We start from the raw sequence: 22,280 nt of genomic DNA on the forward strand, positions 1-22,280 counted from the left end.
GCAGTATAACCAAATTCAAGTTGCATTTGGCGCGTCAAAAACACCAATCACTGACACAAAGAATGACTGTGACCAATAAGGACATCCCTGTGTGTCTCGTCATATGCGCGCGTGCCATAAGTAGGCTATATAAATTAAACACAATAAATAAAGTTAATACAAATGTGAAAGTGATTAAATAATCGAAAATTAAGTTGATATAATTTTTCAAAAGTACGAAGAAAAATATGAAAAGAATGAACAAACAATATGGAAATGTAAAGATACAAAAATATGAATGTTGATGACAATAATGTGAAATAAAATATAAAGAACAATTTTGAAAAGAATAAATGAGGGGGAAATATAAAGACGTATGACTGAGGCTGAAGGATAAGTTAATAGCCTATATCTTTATTGTTTATCTTTATTTCCTTTTTTAAGTATAGCCTATTTCTATTTACACAAGTTTGCAAAAACGTGATTTTCAAACTTCTCAGTGAAAATTCTTAGTTTAGTAAAACAATTGTTAAATTATTAGATCACCGTAATTTCTATAATTATTTTGTACGAGTTATTTCTTATCAACCATTGCTTTAATATCTTTATACTGATTACTTTTTCCGAGCTTTTAATCAAATGGCTGTGGGCGGGACATCCAGCCCAGGCTGTTCGCCTTACTCTATAATCCATGCAGTTTAACACATTAGTTTTATTTCCCGATTGCACAAGCAATTTGATAACTTGTAAGTTAACTAGGCTACTTTAGCGGTGTTAATATTGCACAGTTTCTAAATAAGTAAAGTTTATTTAGGCTATAGCACTTTTCACATAGCCTACATTGGCCACAAAGTGCTTTATAAAGACACAATATACAGGAGATAACAGTATGGGTTCTCTCCGGGTACTACAGCTTCCTCCCACAGTCCAAAGACATGCTCCTTAGGTTAATTGGTGACTGTAAATTGTCCGCAGGTGTGAATGTGAGTTTGACTGGTTGTCTGTCTCTATATGTCAGCTCTGTGATTGACTGGTGACCAGTCCAGTCCAGGTTTTAGCCTCTTGCCCAATGACAGCTGGGATCGGCTACAGTCCCCCAAGACCCCTACGGTATAGGAGTATAGATTATGGATGGATTTCCTGGTGTTTTTTTGTTAATTTTTCTTTATGCTCTTGTGAGCAACAATAGTTATTTGATGAATATTGAGGTGTCCTCTGGGCAGCACAAGAGGCCCTTTCTACACAATGTATTTACTTACATTGCTGTATATATTTATTGTACACATACAGATGTTGGAAAGCGGTCTAATATCTACAATAGTATTGATTCCAGGTTCCTGGAGCAAGGCAGGGCCTCTTTCCATGCTTAGTCTAATTTGCTCCACTCCGATGTCCAGGCCATGGGTGGGACAACATGATTTTGTTTGATAAATAACACCTGAACCTGTTTCTTATAAAGCACTGGATTAACAGCCGGCCGGGCTTGAAACGTTGTGTTCTTATGCATATAGGAAATAAATAAGTATATCATCAAAGTGCTGGGAGTCTTTGTGCAGCATATCTGGATGAATATACCATTTTTCAATAACTTTGATTAAGAAAATAAAACTTAATTTACACCTATGTCAACCAGTCAAGTTACTGTTCAAATCAATCAGATTTTTCCAAATTGTGACTCCGAATTGTGTAACTGTTGCTGGGGCAGTGATTGTATATCATAACATCGGTGCAGCATAAGAAGGCTTACAGTAGAGGGTCAATGGAACTATATCAGCAGAGAACTTCTCTTTTTATCTGTGGTTGTCTGCAGAGCATGTGAATGTCAGTAAACCCTTCTCCTAACAGCTGGAGAAAAAAAACATAAAGAAAAAGGGTAGTGTGTTCAAAACTTTGGACCTACATTTTGAGAATTTGTATGCGTGATGTTCTATCAAAACAACATCCCATCCCAACATAATCCCCTTTGTCCATTGCTGTGATTTCGCTTTCATGAGAATGGGACTGATGTGAGGTGAGTGACCTTAACCTTTGATCACACTATTGCTTTATCCAAGTGGTTGTTTGTGCAAAGTTTGAAAATATTTACTCTAGACACTCTAGCTAAAAACATGGGACATTCAACAAACAAATGGACAGAAAAGCCTAAAAACATGTTGCCTCCATCCCCTGCTGATCAGCGTCACAGAAGCATTATAAGTTAGAAGTTTAAAAATGCAGTCCAGGTTCTGTATACCTAATGTTTTATAGTCAAATAACACTTTTTTTTTAAAAAAACTTACCTTTAGATACTGAGCTGCTTTCTGACAACTTTTTGACCAGATCTTGTTCATTGTGATGGAAATATTTACGAGTTGATGAATAAAGATCTGAATTGCAACTGTGGAATCTTATATTCTTTATACTTTTATGTTTGCTTATTAACTGATCCAATGTATATGAGCATCTCACATATATACATGCAACTTGACCTTATATGAGCACCTCACATATATACATGCAACTTGACCTTATATGACCCCTGCAGCACACGAACATTACCCGATACTCACCTCACCTCAGATGTTGTTATCTCACCTACACAGATTCAACAACAGCTCCTTATAAGGACTACTTCTTCAAACTCTCAAGGACAAACTACATCATTTTCTCTATTCCTCCTCTGTGAGTTTCGATCGCACTATATGCTCAAGTATATAAAGATTGTACGCCCCAAGAGTGGGCAGAGAACTTACTTTGTGTATCCTGTACACATCGTTGAACTTCTCTCCTTGCTGCAAGTAATAAACTGTGTGACTTAGCAACTCAACAGTTTGTGGTTTACTCCTTTTTGTTCACTCTCGTACCGTGGTCCGGAGGGTTTCCTCTTTCTGCTGATTTCTTGCAGGCTCAGTTCTACCACAATTACATGGCGACGAGGATGGGATTCCTGACATCGGCCGGGTAGTTTCCTCCGAAACAACTTCTCCACCCAAATCAACTGAGGAATAGGTAAGTCAAACACCTTTTCTAAAGTTTGACAGTTTAGGGGTGGAGAGCATAGAGTTGTGAGAAGGAGACTTCTGGTTCGGTAACGGAATCCCTGTTGAATTTATGTTTGGGTAAAAGAACCAGAACTGTGCGAGATTCTCTCTGACCATTGAACGACTGTGACGGAGTATTAAAAGAAATGTAAAAGTAGTTTAGATAAAGGTAAAAAAGAAAAGTTATAAAATCTAGTACCTAAATTTTCGAGTAAAATAGTGGGAACGAATTTATTGAACTAAAATTTCTGGGTTTCATGGGAAACCTCAGGGACGTCTGAGGGAGTACAGTGAAGACAGAAATTAACTAAAATTCTGGGTTTCATGGGAAACCTCAGGGACGTCTGAGGGAGTACAGTGAAGACAGAAAATTAAGCACAGAAGTGCAAAATAAAGGTAAAAGTAAAAAAAGTATGCTAAATAATGTACATGTGTTGAATGCTAAAGAAAATACTAAATGTGTTAAAATAAAATAGATAAATAAAAAGGACAATGGGAAAATCAACAAGTAAACTAAAGCCTGATGGCGAAAGTAATACACCAGACAGATCAATCTTAATGCAAATGAAAACAGGGTACCCTGACATAAATTGGTTCAAAATATTCAAACGTTGGAACAAGGAAACAAACAAAAAATGGCCTGTACTGGGCACTTGCGATCCAAAGAAATGCGCAATAGTGGATAAAATGTTGAAAGAAAAGTGGTGGGGAAAAAATGGTAAAGGCAAAATAGGACAAAAAAAAAAGAGTGAAGACCTCCATTGGGGGCTCGTGAAGGGACATGTTGAAAAGAAAGCAGCAGTAAGTAGGGAGAAATCAGCGCTGAAAACAGCGGCTGAAATGTCAGAAAAGGCACAGCAGGAAGGGAAAGCTAATGAGAAGCTTAGATTAATGTTACATTCAGTTAATCAACCAGGAGAGCCGAGCAAACCCCTAAAGACAGGTAAAGTCAAAGTTTCAGCTTGGTCTCCAAATAACCCATTCGGTAAAAAAGACAAAACTGTTAAAATATACCCCAGCCTGTTAACAGAGGGAGACTCTCCCCCTGACTATAGCTCTGATGATGAGCTGTTTTTGCTCACACAGCAAGCACCTGCCCTCAGGGGAGGCGCAGGAGGAAGGGAACAGGATCCAGCAGACATGCCACTGCCAGATAGCAATGGGGAATCCGACAAAGAGAAAAAAAAGGGAAAAAGGGAATCCGTTAGACTCAAAGATAAGAAAGTAAAAAAAGAAAAAGAAAAAAATAAGCAAGAGCAGAACAGACATGACGGAGCAGGCTCTAGCAGCACCATGGCCCCCTTAAGAATATTTCCAGGGACAGATAGCAGTGGAGAGCCATTAACTGCGTACCGCCCATGGACTAAAATGGAATTAAAACAATTGACCGACGACACCCCAAATCCTAAAAAAGACGTGACCCAGACCATAACATACTTAAAGAGACTGTCTGGATGTTTCCAGCCCTGTCAGACTGACTGGTTCTGTTTTTGTATGGCTCGTTGGCCTAAACTAGAAGACCGGTGGAAAGCTCTCCACGAGTTTCTGGGTCCAGACGCAAAAGACCAGACAATAGAAAAAGGCAAAGAGATGTTGAGAGAGATAATAAAGGAGTTACAGGATGTGTTTAAAGCTAACCCAGATTGGGGCAAACTGTCAGGACTGCACAAGAGAAAGGAGGAACAGGTAGAAGATTTTGTGACTCGATTGGAAAACACATTTAAAAGGTATTCAGGTTTGACCCCAGAGCAGTTCGCCCCGCTTCTTCCGCGCGCATTCGTTGACGGATTAGAAAGACGTTCTAAAGAAGTGATAAAACAAGATCTAACGTGGGAGGTGAAAGAGCTAAAAGATGTGTTAGCCATCGCAAAACATTTAGAGAGAAACCAAAGAAATGATGACTCTTCTGATAGTTCTGACTCAGAGTCTGACACCGATTGTAAAAACAAAAATAAAGTCAGACAAAAAAATAAGGGAAAGAAAGACAAACGCAAACAACATTCTGGTGCTGTAAAACAAATGCTTGTGCAACAGCTTCAGCAGACAGCCCCTGTCTCACCCACCTCTCTCCAACAGACACAGTTCACGCCTCTTCCTTTATCTCCAGCTTCCATACAATGGCCAGTTTATCACCCCTATCCAGCAGCCCAAGGAAGAAGAAGAAGAATTTATACTTTATTGATCCCGCGAGGGGAAATTCGTTTTTACACTCTGTCTAGTAAACATGCTACACAAACATGAACTGAAATACACACACATGCACAAACAGGATCCTGTGGACATGCACTGATGGAGAGGTCTCAGGGTGGGGGGGCTGCCCTACGGCGGGCGCTCCTGGGCTTGTGGGGGGGGGGGGTTAGGTGCCTTGCTCAAGGGCACCTCGGCAGTGCTCAGGAAGTGGCCTGGCACCTCTCCAGCTACCAGACCAATTTCCGGACTTGGTCCGTGCCGGGACCTGAACCGGCGACCTTCCGATTCCCAACCCAAGTCCCTACAGACTGAGCTACTGCCGCCCTACCAACCCCTTTCACAGTCGAGCGCTACCCCAAGGTCAACAGGTAAGACCAGACCAATGTCTGTACTGTGGCCAAAGTGGACATTGGGCCAAAGACTGTAGATTGAAGGCCAGCCAACAAGGGCGTGGTAGAGGAGGAGCCCCAGGTTTAAACAAAACCGCCTACAGAAGTAACTGGGCTCCTCCTAGAGGAGGGGGTGGTGGCAGAGGCATGAATAGGCAGCAAATGGGTCCCCCTAGTGGACCATTCCTGCACCCACAATAGGCCAGCGAGGCTCCACACCTAGGCTCACAGGGAAGTAAGCCACCCACACTTACACAAACACCAATTTCCCTTTTATTAGCTCCTCTTTCTGTTTCTCCAGATCCGAAGGCAGTGATGGAAATAAACAGGACCTCAACTGAGATGCTAGTTGACACTGGGGCTACTGTTTCTACCCTAACTCCCTCTGATGCAGCTGCTGCTAAGGTTGTACCCACCACAGAAACCCTAAGTACCATAGGAGTGGCTGGAATTACACAACAAAATTATGTCTCAAAACCTGCTGCAGTGTCCTTTCAGGGTCAAACTCTGGAGCACTCTTTTCTACTTATGGGCGACAACTCACCAGTAAGTTTAATGGGAAGAGATTTATTAGGTAAGTTAAAAGCCACTTTGGTATGCCATGCTAATTTTGTTGAATTACAGCTCCCTCCAACTTCCCAGATGTCCTTGACAGTTAGCCAGCCTGGACTTTTCTACAGCCTAATGTATAATGACTTTCAGTCAGATATTATTATAGGAAGCATGGTGCCTTTTACCTTTGATCTATTGCAGGAGTTTCTCTCAGACAGCCCAGACCTCCCTGATGTTTCCTCAGCTTGTATCCCTCCACACCGCATGCACTGGACTTTGCACGTTGACCCTACAGGACGAGACCTTGAGTATTTCCATCACTTTTCTCCCTTTTTAGGACAGGCCTGTAGTGTTTTTGCGTGCACCATTTTGCTGTGTAAGCAGGGGGGTGCCCTATTGACACATCAATTGGGCCCAGTAGCCTCCAGCTTGTTCCAGCAACCTGACTCCGCACCACATCTGACTCTCTACACCTGTGAAGGTTACGAGCCTAAAGACTTAGGTCCCATAGCAAAGACCTTACAGACTCTGACTCCAACCATCTCACATTTGTACCAAGGAATGGTGTACTCCCACTATGAGGACGTGGCATGGACAGTGACAGTAGATGACTCATGGTTAGCTGATGACGAAGATCCTGTATGTACCATTTCACCTTTCAAAAACACTAACATGTCTCACCCTCTTTCTCTGTTTTCAGTTTCTGTTCCTCCTCAGTCCCCTGCCACAGCGGGAGTCCCAGACACATTGTGGTCTCAGTACTCTAATGAGTGTGGCCTAATGTTGTCTCACCCTCCTGTGTCAATTCTTGTAAAACTAGGTCCTGCTCCCAGAAAACAACAGTACCCCCTCTCACAGGCTTCTCTGGAAGGCATTAAGCCCGTCATCACTACCCTTTTAAAACAAGGAATTTTGGTGCCGTGTCAGAGCCCCTGTAACACCCCTATTTTACCTGTTAAGAAACCTAACTCCCCTGATTGGCGCTTTGTTCAAGATCTCCGCCTGATCAATGACTATGTGGCTCCCATGACTCCTGTAGTACCCAGCCCCACCACCATCCTAACCTCTATTCCTCCCTCTACTCAGTGGTACTCTGTTGTTGACCTCTGTTCTGCTTTTTTCAGCATCCCTGTCTCCCCAGAGTCCCAGTACCTGTTTGCTTTCACCTACGGTGGGCATCAGTACACGTGGACTCGCCTCCCACAAGGTTTTATTCACAGCCCCACTCTTTTTGCCCGAGCCCTTCTTACAGATCTAGCTGACGTTCAACTCCCTGGAGGCAGTGCCTTGATCCAGTACGTGGACGACCTGTTGGTAGCCAGCCCCACCAAAGAGGCATGCGAAACGGACACAAGAGCTCTGTTGTTGTCATTGGCTGAGAAGGGACACAAGGCCAGCGCCACGAAAGCCCAGCTGGTGCTACAAGAAGTGACCTACCTGGGCCATGTTCTCAAAGGTAACACCCGCCAAGTCAGCAGTAAACGTGTTTCTGCTGTTTTGAACATTCCAAAACCCCACACCAAGAAGCAGCTGAAGTCGTTCCTGGGTATCCTCGGGTACTCCAGACCATGGATCATGGATTTTGCCCCTCGAGCCAGGCCCCTTCAAGACATGCTCCTGCAGGCAGCTCCTGAGCACCTCCAATGGACGGAGGATGCAGAGACAGCGTTCACTGACTTAAAACAAGCACTTTCACAGGCCCCGGCGCTGGGTCTCCCTGATTACAGCAAACCTTTCCAGTTGTACGTTCACGAACGCAATGGGTTTGCCTCTGGTGTTCTCACTCAACAACATGGCTCTAACAAACGCCCAGTAGGTTACTATTCCACACGCCTTGACAACACTGAGCTGGGTTTGCCCCCGTGTCTCCGAGCTGTGGCGGCTGCTGCTTTCATGGTAAGAACCGTGTCTGATCTGGTACTGGACTCTCAGTGTGAACTTTATGTTCCTCATGCAGTGAGTGCTCTGCTTACCAGAGCCAGCACACAACACCTTTCCGCAGCCAGACAGAGTCATTATGAATTGTTGCTGCTGTCTATGCCTAATCTTACTATTCACAGATCTCCAACTCTCGATCCCTCTTCTCTCCTTCCTACTGCTGCTGACGGTGAGCCCCATGACTGCCAGGCGACGGTAACAATGACCTACACTATTCGTGAAGATCTTTTTGACACCCCTTTGTTTAACCCTGACCTTACCCTGTTCACTGACGGCAGCTCTTCTAGAAACCTGCAGGGCACCCTTGATTCAGGTTGGGCTGTAGTTTCTCCCACTGACACCCTTCTTTCAGGTGAACTTCCAGACCACTTCTCTGCTCAACAGGCGGAGCTAGTGGCTCTCACTCAGGCATGTACCTATGCAAAGAATAAATCTGTTAACATCTACACTGACTCTCGGTATGCTCTAGGTGTCTGCCTTGATTTTGGTGGAATCTGGAGACATCGCGATTTCTTAACATCTGCAGGCACCCCTATTAAAAATGCTTCCCTAGTAGAGGCTCTCCTAAAAGCTCTCCTTCTTCCTTCTACAGTTGCTATTCTCAAATGTGACGCCCATACATCTTCCAAAGACCCTGTGAGCCTCGGTAACGCAAGAGCTGATACTGCAGCAAAAGCCGCTGCTGTGTCAGGAGCCCTCGCTCCTGTGTTGGCGACCTTAACACTTGTTTCTCCCAGCCCAGATCCCTCCGTCCATGACGTAGCTGCCTTACAGTTAGCTGCCGAACCCTTGGAACGATCTCACTGGCAGACAAACTGTGTTCTTGTAAATAATGTATATTACTCTGTCGATGGGCGCCCGTGTTGCCCTCAGTCGCTCCTCCCCTACCTCTTACAGACTGTTCACGGTGTGGCACACGTGAACAAAGGGGGGATGGAAGCGATAATTAGACGTGTATGGTATGCAAATAATGTATCCCAGGCATGTGCTGATTTTGTACAAAGATGTGCCATTTGCCAACAACACAACGTTGGAAAGACAACAAAAGTGAAACAAGGTGCTCATCCTGCTCCACCAGGACCATTTTCAAATTTACAGATTGATTTTATTCAAATGCCAAAACACGGACGGTTTCAATACGTCCTGGTCATGGTGGACACATTCTCAGGATGGCCCGAAGCTTTTCCTACTGCAAGAGCAGACACAACAGCAGTATCAAAAGCCCTACTCAAAGAGTTCATTCCAAGGTTTGGCATCCCAGTATCCATTAATAGTGACAGAGGGACTCATTTTACTGGACAAATAGTGCAAGATGTTGTTACAGCACTAGGAATCAAACACCACCTGCACACACCTTACCACCCACAAAGTGCAGGGAAAGTTGAAAGGTTGAACCAGACTCTGAAACTTAAACTAGCTAAAATATGTGCACAGACACAACTTAGCTGGCCGGAGGCTCTTCCTCTGGCTCTGATGAGTATCAGAGCTACTACTAGCAGACGTAATCATTTATCTCCATATGAGGTGATTACAGGACGTGCCATGAGCACCCCAGGATCTCTGGGCACTATGATAGTGCCTCAAGAAATGGCCCTGAGACATGATAGTGTCCTAAACTATTGCAAAGCGTTGCACTATGTCTTCTCATCCATTCACAAACAGGTTCGTGAAGGACAACCACAACCCCTGAACGAACCAGGACATTCACTGCAACCAGGTGACTACGTGGCTATAAAGATCCACCAAAGGAAGACTGCACTGCAGCCCCGGTGGACCAAACCTTGTCAGGTTCTACTCGTCACAAACACCGCAGTAAAGGTCGAAGGTCGACCCACATGGATCCACGCATCCCACTGTAAGAAGGTAACACCACCTGCTGCAACGGCTGACAGGACAGCATTAGAGCGTTGAGGATTTAGTCGACAGGAGTGTACGACGTGCTCTGCTCCTACAGCAGGCAACATGGCTCCAACTCCAACCCTCCTGCCATTGACTGAGAGGCAGCCACGCGGTCAGAAGAGAGACAGGCCCAGACCATGGCATCCTTTTAGAAATCATAAAGGCCTGTGTGGCCTCCGAGGCACGATATGCGTCCTCCTAATTTGTGCTAGCACCTTGGTTAATGATGAAGCTGATGACACTGATGATGAAAATGAAGGCTACCCCAATACCAGTTTCTTTCCCTTTGATGAGTGATGTGTGAAAAATGTTTTATGTTTTCTTTTGTTTTATTGTAGTTTGTTCTAAAGAACAAAAGGGGGGAATGTGGAATCTTATATTCTTTATACTTTTATGTTTGCTTATTAACTGATCCAATGTATATGAGCATCTCACATATATACATGCAACTTGACCTTATATGAGCACCTCACATATATACATGCAACTTGACCTTATATGACCCCTGCAGCACACGAACATTACCCGATACTCACCTCACCTCAGATGTTGTTATCTCACCTACACAGATTCAACAACAGCTCCTTATAAGGACTACTTCTTCAAACTCTCAAGGACAAACTACATCATTTTCTCTATTCCTCCTCTGTGAGTTTCGATCGCACTATATGCTCAAGTATATAAAGATTGTACGCCCCAAGAGTGGGCAGAGAACTTACTTTGTGTATCCTGTACACATCGTTGAACTTCTCTCCTTGCTGCAAGTAATAAACTGTGTGACTTAGCAACTCAACAGTTTGTGGTTTACTCCTTTTTGTTCACTCTCGTACCGTGGTCCGGAGGGTTTCCTCTTTCTGCTGATTTCTTGCAGGCTCAGTTCTACCACACAACGAACGATCCTCGAGAGTTTTTTATTCATGTAAGAAGAAGCAAATACACAGAGTGGGACAAAAGGTACAGTCTGTCAGAAGCTCAAAGGGGCAAACGGGAAACAAACTTTCATACATTGTATCAAAGGCGAGGGGTGGCTATAGACAAACTCTGTTGTAGGGCGGATTAAGAGTTTAGCACTAAACGTACAGTAGTCTAGACAGTTTCTGTATCTTAATTCAAAGAAAAGCAGATGTTCATGCAGAGGCCTCTAGTCATCAGGATATGTGTGGGCCAGGTGCGATTGGAACAGTGTCACAGAAAGTTATATTTTAATAAATCAGCCTTGTGCATTTACTTACATCATCCTCTCTAAAATATCCTTAGTCACCTCCACACAGCGTTGGCCATAGATCTCCACCATCAGCTTCACTATCTCATCTTTGTCTGCGGTCTCCACTTGGTCTCTTGGGATTTTTGGAAGCCCTTTTTTCATTTTAGTGTAGAGCAAGGCATGTTTGAATTTCTCCAGGTCCCCTGAACCTAATTCTTCCAGTGTTTCTAAAAGCTGTGAATGGACCGGTGTCATGGTTGATTCCTGCTTCATCAAAAAAGTAAGTAAATATTGTTAGTCAAATAGTTAAAAATGAAAACTGTAGAGTGTCTGATGTAACATTACTCACATGTTGTGGATCTTTTTGCTGAAGTTTATCTAAAGGGGGGAGAGAAAAGTACTCATAACTGACTCATTAAAATTAAGACAAAAATCAGCTTTAGTCAGTTTTAGTCATTTTTGGAATAAAATAAAACATTGCACCATCTCAATATCTTAAAAATAAATTAAACATTTTCAGCATGCTAGAGATGTTTTATCCGAATCTTTGGTGACTTTTTTGGACAACTTACTTGGGTTGGATGTGCGATACTTGGCCCAAAGTAAAAATTCAATATACTCATTATTAACGTCACAAAAACAAGGAGGCTTGATTCGGCTCAACAATGTCTGTAGTCTTAGTATTTAATGAAGCATATATATTTGTGTAATGTGTCAGTTTTCATCCTCTTACTCTCAGTGTTGAATCCTGAGCTGGTCCTTGAGAGCTTCTTCAGCAGAGCAGTCTTGTTCATTCTGTATAAAACGTCTTTGGTCAGCTCAACAGACTGTTGGCCATAGATCTCCACCATCAGCATCACTATATCATCCATGTTTGCCGTCTTCACTTTTCGTTTTGGGGCTCCTGGGAGGCCTTTTTGTTGGGCGATATGCAGCAGGTGTTGCTTGAATAGTTCTTGGTCTTCATATCGTAAGCCTCTCAATGTTTGCCGAAGTGTCCAATGAAGTGACCTTGTGAATTTCTGATGGAGTCAACATAATCAGAGAGCGTTTATGGGCTTCATCTCAACTGTAGACAAAACTTTAGTTCACTGGCATCAACATTAAGTTATGACTTATTATTATAACCATATTGCTGAGCTTTTAACCCCTTATGAACCAGGACTCAGTCTGCTGTTGACTGAGCCCCCAGACTTTGGAACAGCCTGCCAGAGGAGATCAGACATGCAGAGTCAGTCCCTCGTTTTACTTCTCTACTTAAGACATTGTTTCTCCAAATAAAGAGTTTACATTTTGATTTGATTTGAATCTTTTTTATATTCGGTTTGCTTTTATTGTCTGTTGTGACGCACTCTGTTACCTGTATTAAAAAATGCTATAGAAATAAAGTATCATTATTATTATTCTACAATTCATTTGGCAGAAACTTTGATCCAAAGTGACGTACATCAGAGAGTAAGTACAACACAAGCAAGGATCTATAAAAAAGGAAACAATGTCAGTAAGAGCAAACAAACAGCTTTAAGTCTGATCTGACACACAGGTGCTGACAGGCAAAGGACAACCTCGACAGCTTATTGTAACAATAAATATCATGCACATTAGTCACAGCGACACCATGGTGATTTCAGATTTGAAGATTACCAAAGTGCCCAATTTTAACCAACCCAATAAAGACTAAAAAAAGTCACTTGAGGGATGAATATGGAAGCTTTTTAGGATTCTTGCTCAGATCTAAAGATGAAAGCAAGTCCAATGTTCATTAAATTTGGATAGCTTAAAACCTTTATTTACACATTTCCCAATAATTTCAACACAGGATGCAAACACGACGTCCCACTGCATCCATGCGCTAAATAATGGGCAAATCGGGTATATAATCTTTGTCTGCAGTCTCCACTTGGTCTCTTGGGATTTTTGGGAGCCCTTCTTTCATTTTAGTGTAGAGCAAGGCATTGTTAAATTTCTCCAGGACCCCTGAACCTAATTCTTCCAGTGTTTCTAAAAGCTGTGAATGGACCGGTGTCATGGTTGATTCCTGCTTCATCAAAAAAGTAAGTAAATATTGTTAATTAAATAGTTAGAAATGAAAACTGTAGAGTGTCTGATGTAACATTACTCACATGTTGTGAATCTTTTTGCTGAAGTTTCTCTAAAGGGGGGAGAGAAAAGGACTCATAACTGACTCATTAAAATTAAGACAAAAAGCAGCTTTAGTCAGTTTTAGTCATTTTGTGAATAAAATATAACATGGCACCATCTCAATATCTTAAAAATAAATTAAAAATGTATAACTTACGTGGGTTGGATGTGCGATACTTGGCAAAAAGTTAAATTTAAATGTACTCATTATTAACGTCACAAAAACCAGGAGGCTTGATTCAGCTCAACAATGTCTGTAGTCTTAATATTTAATGAAGCATATATATTTGTGTAATGTGTCAGTTTTCATCCTCTTACTCTCAGTGTTGAATCCTGAACTGCTTTCTGACAACTTTCCGACCAGATCAGTCTTGTTCATTCTCTGTAAAACGTCTTTGGTCAGCTCAACAGACTGTTGGCCATAGATGTCCACCATCAGCATCACTATACCATCTCTGCCTGCCTTCTTCATTTGTCGTTCTGAGGCTTCTGGGAGGCCTTTTTGTTGGGTGATTTGCAGCAGGTGTTGCTTGAATAGCTCGTGCTCTTCATATCGTAAGCCTCTCAATGTTTCCCAAAGTGTCCAATGAAGTGATGTTATGGTGGATGTCTGATGGAGTCAACATAATCAGAGAGCGTTTATGGGCTTCATCTCAACTGTAGACAAAACTTTAGTTCACCGGCATCAACATTAAGTTATGACAGTATTGGTACATCTACATTTCTGAGCTTTTAACTCCTCATGAACCACTACTTAAGACATTGTTTCACAAAAAAGCTTTTACTCTGATTTCATTTTTAATTTCAATCTTTTATTTCTGTTTTTCTTACTGCCTGTCTGCTGCTTTTATATTCGGTTTGCTTTTATTGTCTGTTGTGAAGCACTTTGTTCCCTGTATTGAAAAGGGCTAAAAAAAAAGTATTATTATTATTAAACAGTTCACTTAGCAGACACTTTTAACCAAAGTAACGTGTACATCAGAGAGTAAGTACAACACAAGGAAGGATCTAGAGAGGAGGAAGTACTTTTTTTTGTCCTCCTTCTTTACCATCTGCAGCTGAAAACCTTTTCCACCACTTTACTATCAAGATGAGAATAATTTTGTTCATGTAACAATAAAATGAAATAAATGGAAACCTTGTTGTTTAATGTGTTTCTGATTTTACTTTACTCACTTGATGGGGCTGTTCAGGCCGATGTTTCTCTGAGGAGAAATAAAAAATAAAAAGTTAATAAATCTTCACAAACCTTAAAGGGCCATGCTTGACGTCAGCCTGAGATCAGAAATACAATATTTTATTATTTGACATAACAAAGGTCAGTGGCTAATGTTACAATGTTACAATTTCATTTAGCAGACGCAGACGAATAAATCTGGCATTAAACTGAAAAGTCCAGAGGTCTGTACTACAAAGCAGGATTTGGGGTTAGCGAGGTAACTTCAGGGTTAACCCTGGGTTTTCAGTCCTACGAAGGTGGTTCACTTCTTACCTGGGTATATCGCCAGGGTAACCTATGCTGCACACCTAACCTGCTGCACACCTAAAAATCTCCGCCACTGAACAATCAGATCTCTTGATCTTGGAGCTCCTGCAGCTGATCGAGAGAGCGGAGGAGGGAGAGAGACCGACCAACACTTCATGTGTCCCGTATGATTTTACATTTGTCTTGAACTTCTTCTTATTTTTTATTTAGTTCAGAGTTTGTTGGATATAACGATCTGCTGATGGCAGACGCAGTGATGATTGTGATTGGTTAAATTAAGCTAACTCCGCCACTTTAATACGATTAGAAAAATTAACCCACTGGTATAAAACAGGTTTGTTATCTTGAGAATAGAAAATCATTTATTTGTGATCTCGTTACTTTTGTTGTAATTGTGAAATATCAAATATCTTTAAACATAAATGTGTGTAATGTGGCAGTGGTTGTTTTCTTTCTCTAACCTTGAAGTCCTGAGTCTGTCCCCATCAGCCTCTCAACTAGATCAGTCCTGTTCATGTCCAATAAAACCTCTTTGGTCACCTCCAGAGGCTGCTGGTTCATCACCATCTGATGCACCAGTTCATCTGGAGTTGTTGCCCACTCCATGTCGTACCACTGGATTCGTGTAAAACTCCTCTGGAAGTATGTGAGCTGCAGCACCCACTTAAATTTCTCAAACTCCTTAAGTTTCAAACCACTCAATGTTTCCAAAAGAACATGTTTCACATCTTCCTTTACCGTCTAAAAATATCAAAGACAATAAAGAAATTAGTCATTTCTCCAATGGTAAAATCAAAAAGGAACATCTCTGGGGATTTAATCAGAGATGTATGGAAGTTATCTGAATATTCTCCATGATCACTCGAGATTAATACAACAGGTAACATTTATTTTATTGGCTATGTTTACAGGGTTTTTAAAAAACACATTGTTTTTAATGTTTGTATTTTGCTGTAGCAACATAACAGAGGAGATCCCCTCTATCCCTTCACCCTTAAATCCCTGTTAAACTGAAGACAACTACATGATTTAATGCAACATGTGAAATCTTCCACAGCACTTAACATGAAGCATTTCCTTTAAAACACCTGAAATACAGAACTTAAATACTACAGAGCTGAACTTTACAACCAATTATATCCATTTGTTTTGGTTTGTATCATAATTTGCAATGTTCAAAGACTTGGATGTTTTTTAATCTGCATCAGACAAATCAGGCTATGATATGTAAAAAACGGACTCACTTTTTCAAAGACTGGAGGTTGATGCTCATCCACTGAGGAGAAAAGACATTTGTGACTACGAAGATTATCTGATTTTAATGAGACTTTGATCTACTTTAATAAGGTTCAGCTGCTTTACAAGGTAACAACAACATAACCTAAAGAAATCAAATTGAACAAATGTATTAATCTTATTTATCAAAGATTTGTTTTGTTCTTATTTGTCTTACCTTTGGGTTCTGAACTAGTCTCTGAAAACATTTGCATGAGATCAACTCTGTGCAACTTCTTTAAAATCTTTCTGGTCTCATCCACAGACTGTCGCCCGTAGGTCTGCACCATCACATCCAATATTACTGTACGCTCGTTTGAGTGTCTCAGTAAATATGGGATGTCTTTGGAGTCCGTTTGAAAGGCCGACAGTAGAAACTTCTGGAATTTCTCGAGCTCCCCGTTATTTAAAGAATGCAGGATTTCCAAAAGCAGGTCTTTAACAGCTGCAATTGTTGCTGCCTGGAATAGTTAACACACTCATGGGACATTTGCTTAATCAACTAGGACAATTTTAAATGTGTCTCTTAAGGTGTTGAGCTGGGTGTTTCTGATAGATATACTTTTTATTATATTGATTATTGTTAAAGGAAAAAGTCAGAAAAAGATTATGTGCTGACATTTCATCTCATAAGCACTGTCAAAGATATTTATGAATCTGCTGTACAACATTACTGCTAAAACGCTCAACCTGAATAAAGCTTCAGCTTTGTGAAAAACAGATTAATTCAAATGTAATCACACTTCATCAAAATGTTCATGTTCATGTGTAAATCAGACAGATGTGAAGTGATTACTCACTTTCTCCAACAGGACAGAGCGTGGTTCATCTGAGGGTTTCTCTGAGGAAAAAAGTGGAAAAAATAACTCATGAGAGATTGATCTTAAACATGACAAAGATGTTATCAGGCAAAATAGTTTAGCAATGATTTGTGAGGTACAACATAAGTCAAAGAGATATATTGGTAAACCAATTGATAAGTCTTAATATCTGTGCACTATGAATCTTATTATAAATCATGTAACAGATACAGATGTAACTTAAACACTTGTGAAATAGGTTTAGAGACAGTTTTATGATTTTAAATTATTTTGGTCTTCATGGTCGTACTTTTGAAACTTGAGCTGGTCTCCAACAACTTCTGCACCAGATCTGTTCTGTTCATCCTCTTTAAAATCTTCATCGTCTTCACAACAGAGTTTTGACCAAAAGTCAAAACTGTAACACACGCAATGTCCTGATGGTTTGTCTTCCACAGCAAACGAGGGTTGTATGAATTATATGTTTCGTAGCCTTCATATCTGATCAACTTCTTGAATTCCTCATACTGGTCTTCTGTTAGGTAAGCCATGATTTCCACAAGCAGTTCTATAACAGATGTCATCTTTTCCACCTGAAAAATTAAAAGAACATGTTCAAGGTGCAAAAAATGAGTACAGATGTTTCTTTTCACATTTCATCAATTGTCCTTTTTTAAGACTGACCAACGTACACCTTTGATTTTCTATTAAGTTTTTGTTTAATTCTAATTCCATGGTGTACATTTGTCTAAATCTGTGCAATAAAAATCAGATAACCGTATGAATCTTCCAAGAGAGTGTCTGTTAAAGGGGCGGAGCAAGGGATGGCCAGCCCAGGAGGGACCAATGTTTAAATCATCTTTTTGTGCTGATAGTAGTATGTGCACTTTCTTTGTATGTCAATGTAACACATTTCATTTTGGCAGTATTTTAAAGGCAGAATGTGCAACATTTTACACATAAATACAGCAGAAATCAAGTATATCCTGTAAATGTGTCTCTGAGTCGTGACTGCCTACAATGAGTGAAAAGCGTGAGTCCAGCCAGCTGTACTGTTGTTGAGCCGTGTTTACGTCATGTTTACATGGACGAGACGGCCTTGTGCATAAAGCTGTTTTAGTCAAGGAATAGAGAAAAGAAGAACAACATACTCACTGCTTATGTGGATGTCAAGTAAGTGTGCTTAGATCACCTTCATTCTGTCAATTTATTATTCAATATGAAGCTACGAGTTAAACAAAGTGTGCTAACATTAGCCTGCTCAAAACAATGCAGATTTGAAGATAGAATATTTAAATGTTTTCATCTCTTTTTATAAGTAAAAAAAAATGTATATATATATATTCAAGAATATAACATCATATAACATGTGATACTTAAATGTAAGTAGTTAAAGAAGATATGATTAGTGGAGATATGAAGGGAAAATAAATGCTATTTATTCAGGCGTGTGTGTGTGTGTGTGTGTGTGTGTGTGTGTGTGTGTGTGTGTGTGTGTACTTCACACTCTCGGCCACCCCTTTAGAGGTCTGTGGACCAGTTCGGCTCCGCCACTGTCTGTTTATTCTGTTGCATATTTTCTATTAAAATAAAGCAGCAAACACACTTTAAAAGACACAAATCTGTAGTTCATAGAAAATAAGAATTGATAAATAAGTAAACAGATAACTGCAATGTCTCTCTGACAAAACAAACATGTAATATACAAACAGTCAGAAATAACAGGAATTCTTCACATTATAAGTATAAATATCATTGATGCCAGGACCTTATGTGTACTTTGCTTTATCAGCTCTTTGAGAAAATATTGATTAGAACAGGTCAATGTTACTTAAAGGATCATATTTTTTATCAGCATTAAATAAATAACGTTCGAGGTGGACTCTATAATAGTGACGCTGTGTGAAGTCAGAGTGATGTGACATACTCACCCTCTGGGTCAGTGAAAGCGGCTCTTCATCCATAGAGTGTTCTTCTGAGGAAAAAATAAATGCAAAAGAAAACCAATTTTATTTCTATCCCTCTTCCTGCATCTCCCTCTATCCCACTTTCCAAACCCGACACAGATTCAGCAGACGGCTGTTCATCATGAGTCTGGTTCAGCTCGAGGTTTCTGCCTCTTAAAGGATTTTTTCCTGGTGTTACGGACAGATCTTTAGTTTTTCTTTCTTTCGTTAATATAAGAGCTGGTTGTGAACAGGAGGTGTGGCAAACTACAACTCCTAGTGCTGACGGTTTCTGTGAAATGTAATTTCCTCCCCAACTGTTTGTGAGTTGCTGCTGATTGAAAACTGGGCGCACCTGGTCAGGACCGGGGAGACGGGCAACCACCAGCGCTACACCCTCTCCACTCTCTCTTCACCAAAATCAAAACAAATATCTGAACTGGATAAAAAGGGAACAGGGCTCAGGGAAGCTGAAGATGGTGTTCGTCAGACCATCGTGACAAGGTCCAGAGCTAAGCAACAAACGAGTAAGCATACAGCTGCGTTGTTTTCACTTGTTTACGGACCAGCTCCTTATTTATTGTCTTTTCCATGTTTGTTTTGGTTGTGGCCTAAAAGTTGCCACTGTAAATTTGCTAAATGTTTCTTGGTGCTCATGATGGATTAATGTTCTTTTATGAATTGGCGCTTTACAAATAAAGATTGATTGATTTATTAAAGCAGTAAGCCATAAGTAATATTCACACAGTTTTGCTTTGAATGCCTTGATTGTATTGTGTGAAGACTTTGTGTTTGTCTAACCTTCGGACTCCCGTCTGTCGTCAAGCAATCTCTTCACGAGATCAGTCCTGTTCATCTTCTTTAAGATATTTCTGGTCAACTTCACACACTCCTCCTTGCTGCATCTCTTCACCATCAGCTTCACTATTTTCTCTTGGCATATTGATTTCAGATCGAGTTCTGAGAGGAGGGGGACACCTTTCTCCAATTCAACATGTAGGCAGAATTCCTCAAGCTCCCCAGAACTCAAATGTTCCAATGTTTTAGACAGCATCCTCCGTGTCGTCATTTTTTCAAGCTGGAAAACAAAAGATAACATCATAGAATATGCAGATTATGACGAGTGCCATTTACAGAACGATTGATATTTACATGTTTGAAATTAAATCAATACAAAATGATTAAGTTAAATTAATATTATGTAGTTGTGTCAATATCTTCACAAACTCTGATTAAATATTTTTTTTAATTATCTTGTATTTTTTCATTCGAGAAAACACGTTTGAAACGTTTTTACTGGTATTGATGGGTCACTCAGTAGTTATTCATCAAAGGCTGCGGCCTTCAGGTTTCTCTAGATCCATTTGTAAATCGTATTCATGACTTACAAGCATTACATGGCCAGTTGCCAGTTTACCTCAGTGAGATGTTGTCTGGATGAGCCTGCTTCACCTGTTCATCATTTTTGGTTTGGGTTGGGTTAAGCTTTGGTACGCTCTTCCATGTAAGTGTTCAATTGTTGTTGAGATTGTTTCAGCTTTCATATAAAAACACATTTTTACAGACTTACTCTTTCCACTACAACTTCTCTCACTTGTCTCATCTGTGTTATACAGCTCTGTTGTCCAACTACAATAAATTTCATTTTAATATTTGGATCTTGATTATATATTTTTTTAAATATATATTTTTGTATTTTGTATATTGGTGTTGTTTTATACATCGTTGGAAAGCCTGATTCGTCACCTTTACGACGAGGTATAACTTGTAAGGATCGTGCACTTGTGGAATGAACAACACAGCTAAACGTGTGGGTAGTGCCAAAATCCCCTGCAATGTTTTTCTGTTGGTATTCACTCCTGTTTTGAGTTGCTTGATGATGGATGACTGTACTCTCCCACAGTAATTAGCTTTTTACACTTTATTCATTTTACACTGGCAGGGACCTCAGGAAGATCCATACACAGCCACAACAGCTTGGTGTGCCACACGTTTAGCTGTGTTGCTCATTCCACGAGTGCACGATCCTTACACGTTACACCTCGTTGTAAAGGTGACGAATCAGGCTTTACAACTGATATATAATACAACAACAATGAGGGTGAAGTTAGCTAAAATGGGCCACATTTTGGTAAAAGATGTATAAGACCATCAAATAAGCTATGCATGAGATCTAATGATATCTTTATAAATTGGCATGGGCCTAATTATTTGTTTAAAAAAATGTGACTAAGTATAATTGTTTTTGAAATATGAGACTTAGAGTATCAGCAGGGATCAGTATCTTGAGATAAATCATGATGTTCAGGTACAACGGGCTAGTGCCTAAAATGTATTTTTCCACAAAAATCTAAGTTTCTTTTTAAATGTAAAGTTGTTTTATTTGAAAGAGCATGTAAAACATAGTTCTTAACCATTTGCTTTGTTTGTAAGCTTACTTGTCATTGCTTTACCAACCTTATTAGTAATTAATGAAATTTGTTGGCATGCACACCAGTGTTTCCCCTACCATTATATGAGGGGCACCCCCCGTCAGCTGTTTACAAACCAGAATACCATTTGAGGAAAGGAAGCAGTGAAACAAAGATGAAAGTAGGCTACAGGGTTGCCACCTTCCAAGCAGAAAAATAAAGGACACCCCGCAGCGGGGTGCAACTCAGCCGGGGCCTGAGCACCACTGGCCCAACGGTGGGGTGGGGCACCAGTTGTGGTGAATCATGATTTAAAACGTGGTTTTAATGAAGTAATAAGAGTCATACTTCAAGTTTTAAGTGCTTTATTAACAGAAATAATTTACAAAAACGCAAAACTTCAGTTTAAGACAGATACAGTAATGCATGCACAATGAAATGCACCTAACACGACTTCAACAGATGCTTACTATTAGCTAGGCCTTAGACTTTATTAAAGTAATAAGTAATAAAGTTTCTATGTTCAGACGTTGATAAAATAATACTCACCTTGTTTCTATCTTTCCACGCGTCAAAATGTTTTTAGTATCAACTCTTAAAAAAAGAACAAGTTTAAAGCCCAGTCACATAGCTACCTTTTGCTCCTCTATTACCCGGAAGTCGAAGATAGCCCTGTGCTGCGTAGCTTTTGGGTAAGCTACGTCTCAGTTCCATTAATTGCCTCCTCTACTTGCCTCTTAGTCCCGACTCCCTCCAACCAGAGATGCGTGGAGAGATGCAAGGAAACGAAGCAGAGGCGAGAGGAAACGAGGAAATATGTTTTAAGAGATATGATATCCCTGCTATTTACAGTCTACGGTCCATCCCACCTTAGTGACGATGACATCAGCTGATCATGTTCAGCTGTCAGTCAGCTTTAACAGCTGTTTATGTCTGCACAAATACGCACTGTGTTATTTCTAATGAAATACAAACACAGTAATAGTGTTTAGTCTCTTTATTTTACCTGATAACACAAACAACCTGCAGTCTGCTTAAAAACATGAGGA

The 22,280-nt window shown here is 40.5% G+C and overlaps 2 protein-coding genes across 8 annotated transcripts; one reads left to right on the top strand and one right to left on the bottom strand.

Annotated features, from left to right (window-relative positions):
* Positions 1-5,575: 5,575 nt before the first annotated feature.
* Positions 5,576-9,816, top strand: LOC132983622 (uncharacterized). 3 transcript variants are annotated; one of them, XR_009674857.1, is made up of 4 exons: positions 5,576-8,026; positions 8,191-8,237; positions 8,347-8,420; positions 9,731-9,764. XR_009674857.1 is itself a non-coding variant. In XM_061050007.1 (3 exons), exons 1-2 carry the CDS (start codon positions 5,894-5,896, stop codon positions 8,391-8,393), a joined length of 2,391 nt encoding a protein of 796 aa, XP_060905990.1. In that variant the 5' UTR covers positions 5,731-5,893; the 3' UTR covers positions 8,394-8,420; positions 9,731-9,816. The 3 variants fall into 3 exon arrangements, 2 of the variants coding, with proteins under 2 accessions (XP_060905991.1, XP_060905990.1); XM_061050007.1 differs by having other exon boundaries at positions 5,731-8,237; positions 9,731-9,816; XM_061050008.1 differs by lacking the exon at positions 9,731-9,764 and having other exon boundaries at positions 8,191-8,371.
* Positions 9,817-10,863: 1,047 nt separating this feature from the next.
* Positions 10,864-22,071, bottom strand: LOC132983624 (uncharacterized). Of its 5 annotated transcripts, none has more exons than XM_061050014.1 (14): positions 21,885-22,071; positions 19,622-19,898; positions 18,806-18,849; positions 17,185-17,467; positions 16,875-16,915; positions 16,253-16,535; positions 16,044-16,075; positions 15,261-15,540; positions 14,490-14,518; positions 13,632-13,923; positions 13,295-13,323; positions 11,905-12,193; positions 11,521-11,549; positions 10,864-11,438 (listed from the first exon to the last, which is right to left on the bottom strand). In XM_061050014.1, exons 2-14 carry the CDS (start codon positions 19,887-19,889, stop codon positions 11,196-11,198), a joined length of 2,142 nt encoding a protein of 713 aa, XP_060905997.1. In that variant the 5' UTR covers positions 19,890-19,898; positions 21,885-22,071; the 3' UTR covers positions 10,864-11,195. The 5 variants fall into 5 exon arrangements, with proteins under 5 accessions (XP_060905997.1, XP_060905996.1, XP_060905995.1 ...); XM_061050013.1 differs by having other exon boundaries at positions 21,781-22,071; XM_061050012.1 differs by having other exon boundaries at positions 21,867-22,070.
* Positions 22,072-22,280: the final 209 nt, after the last annotated feature.

This window comes from Labrus mixtus, chromosome 11, assembly GCF_963584025.1.
Source record: "Labrus mixtus chromosome 11, fLabMix1.1, whole genome shotgun sequence".
In the NCBI taxonomy this organism is placed as follows: Eukaryota; Metazoa; Chordata; class Actinopteri; order Labriformes; family Labridae; genus Labrus; species Labrus mixtus.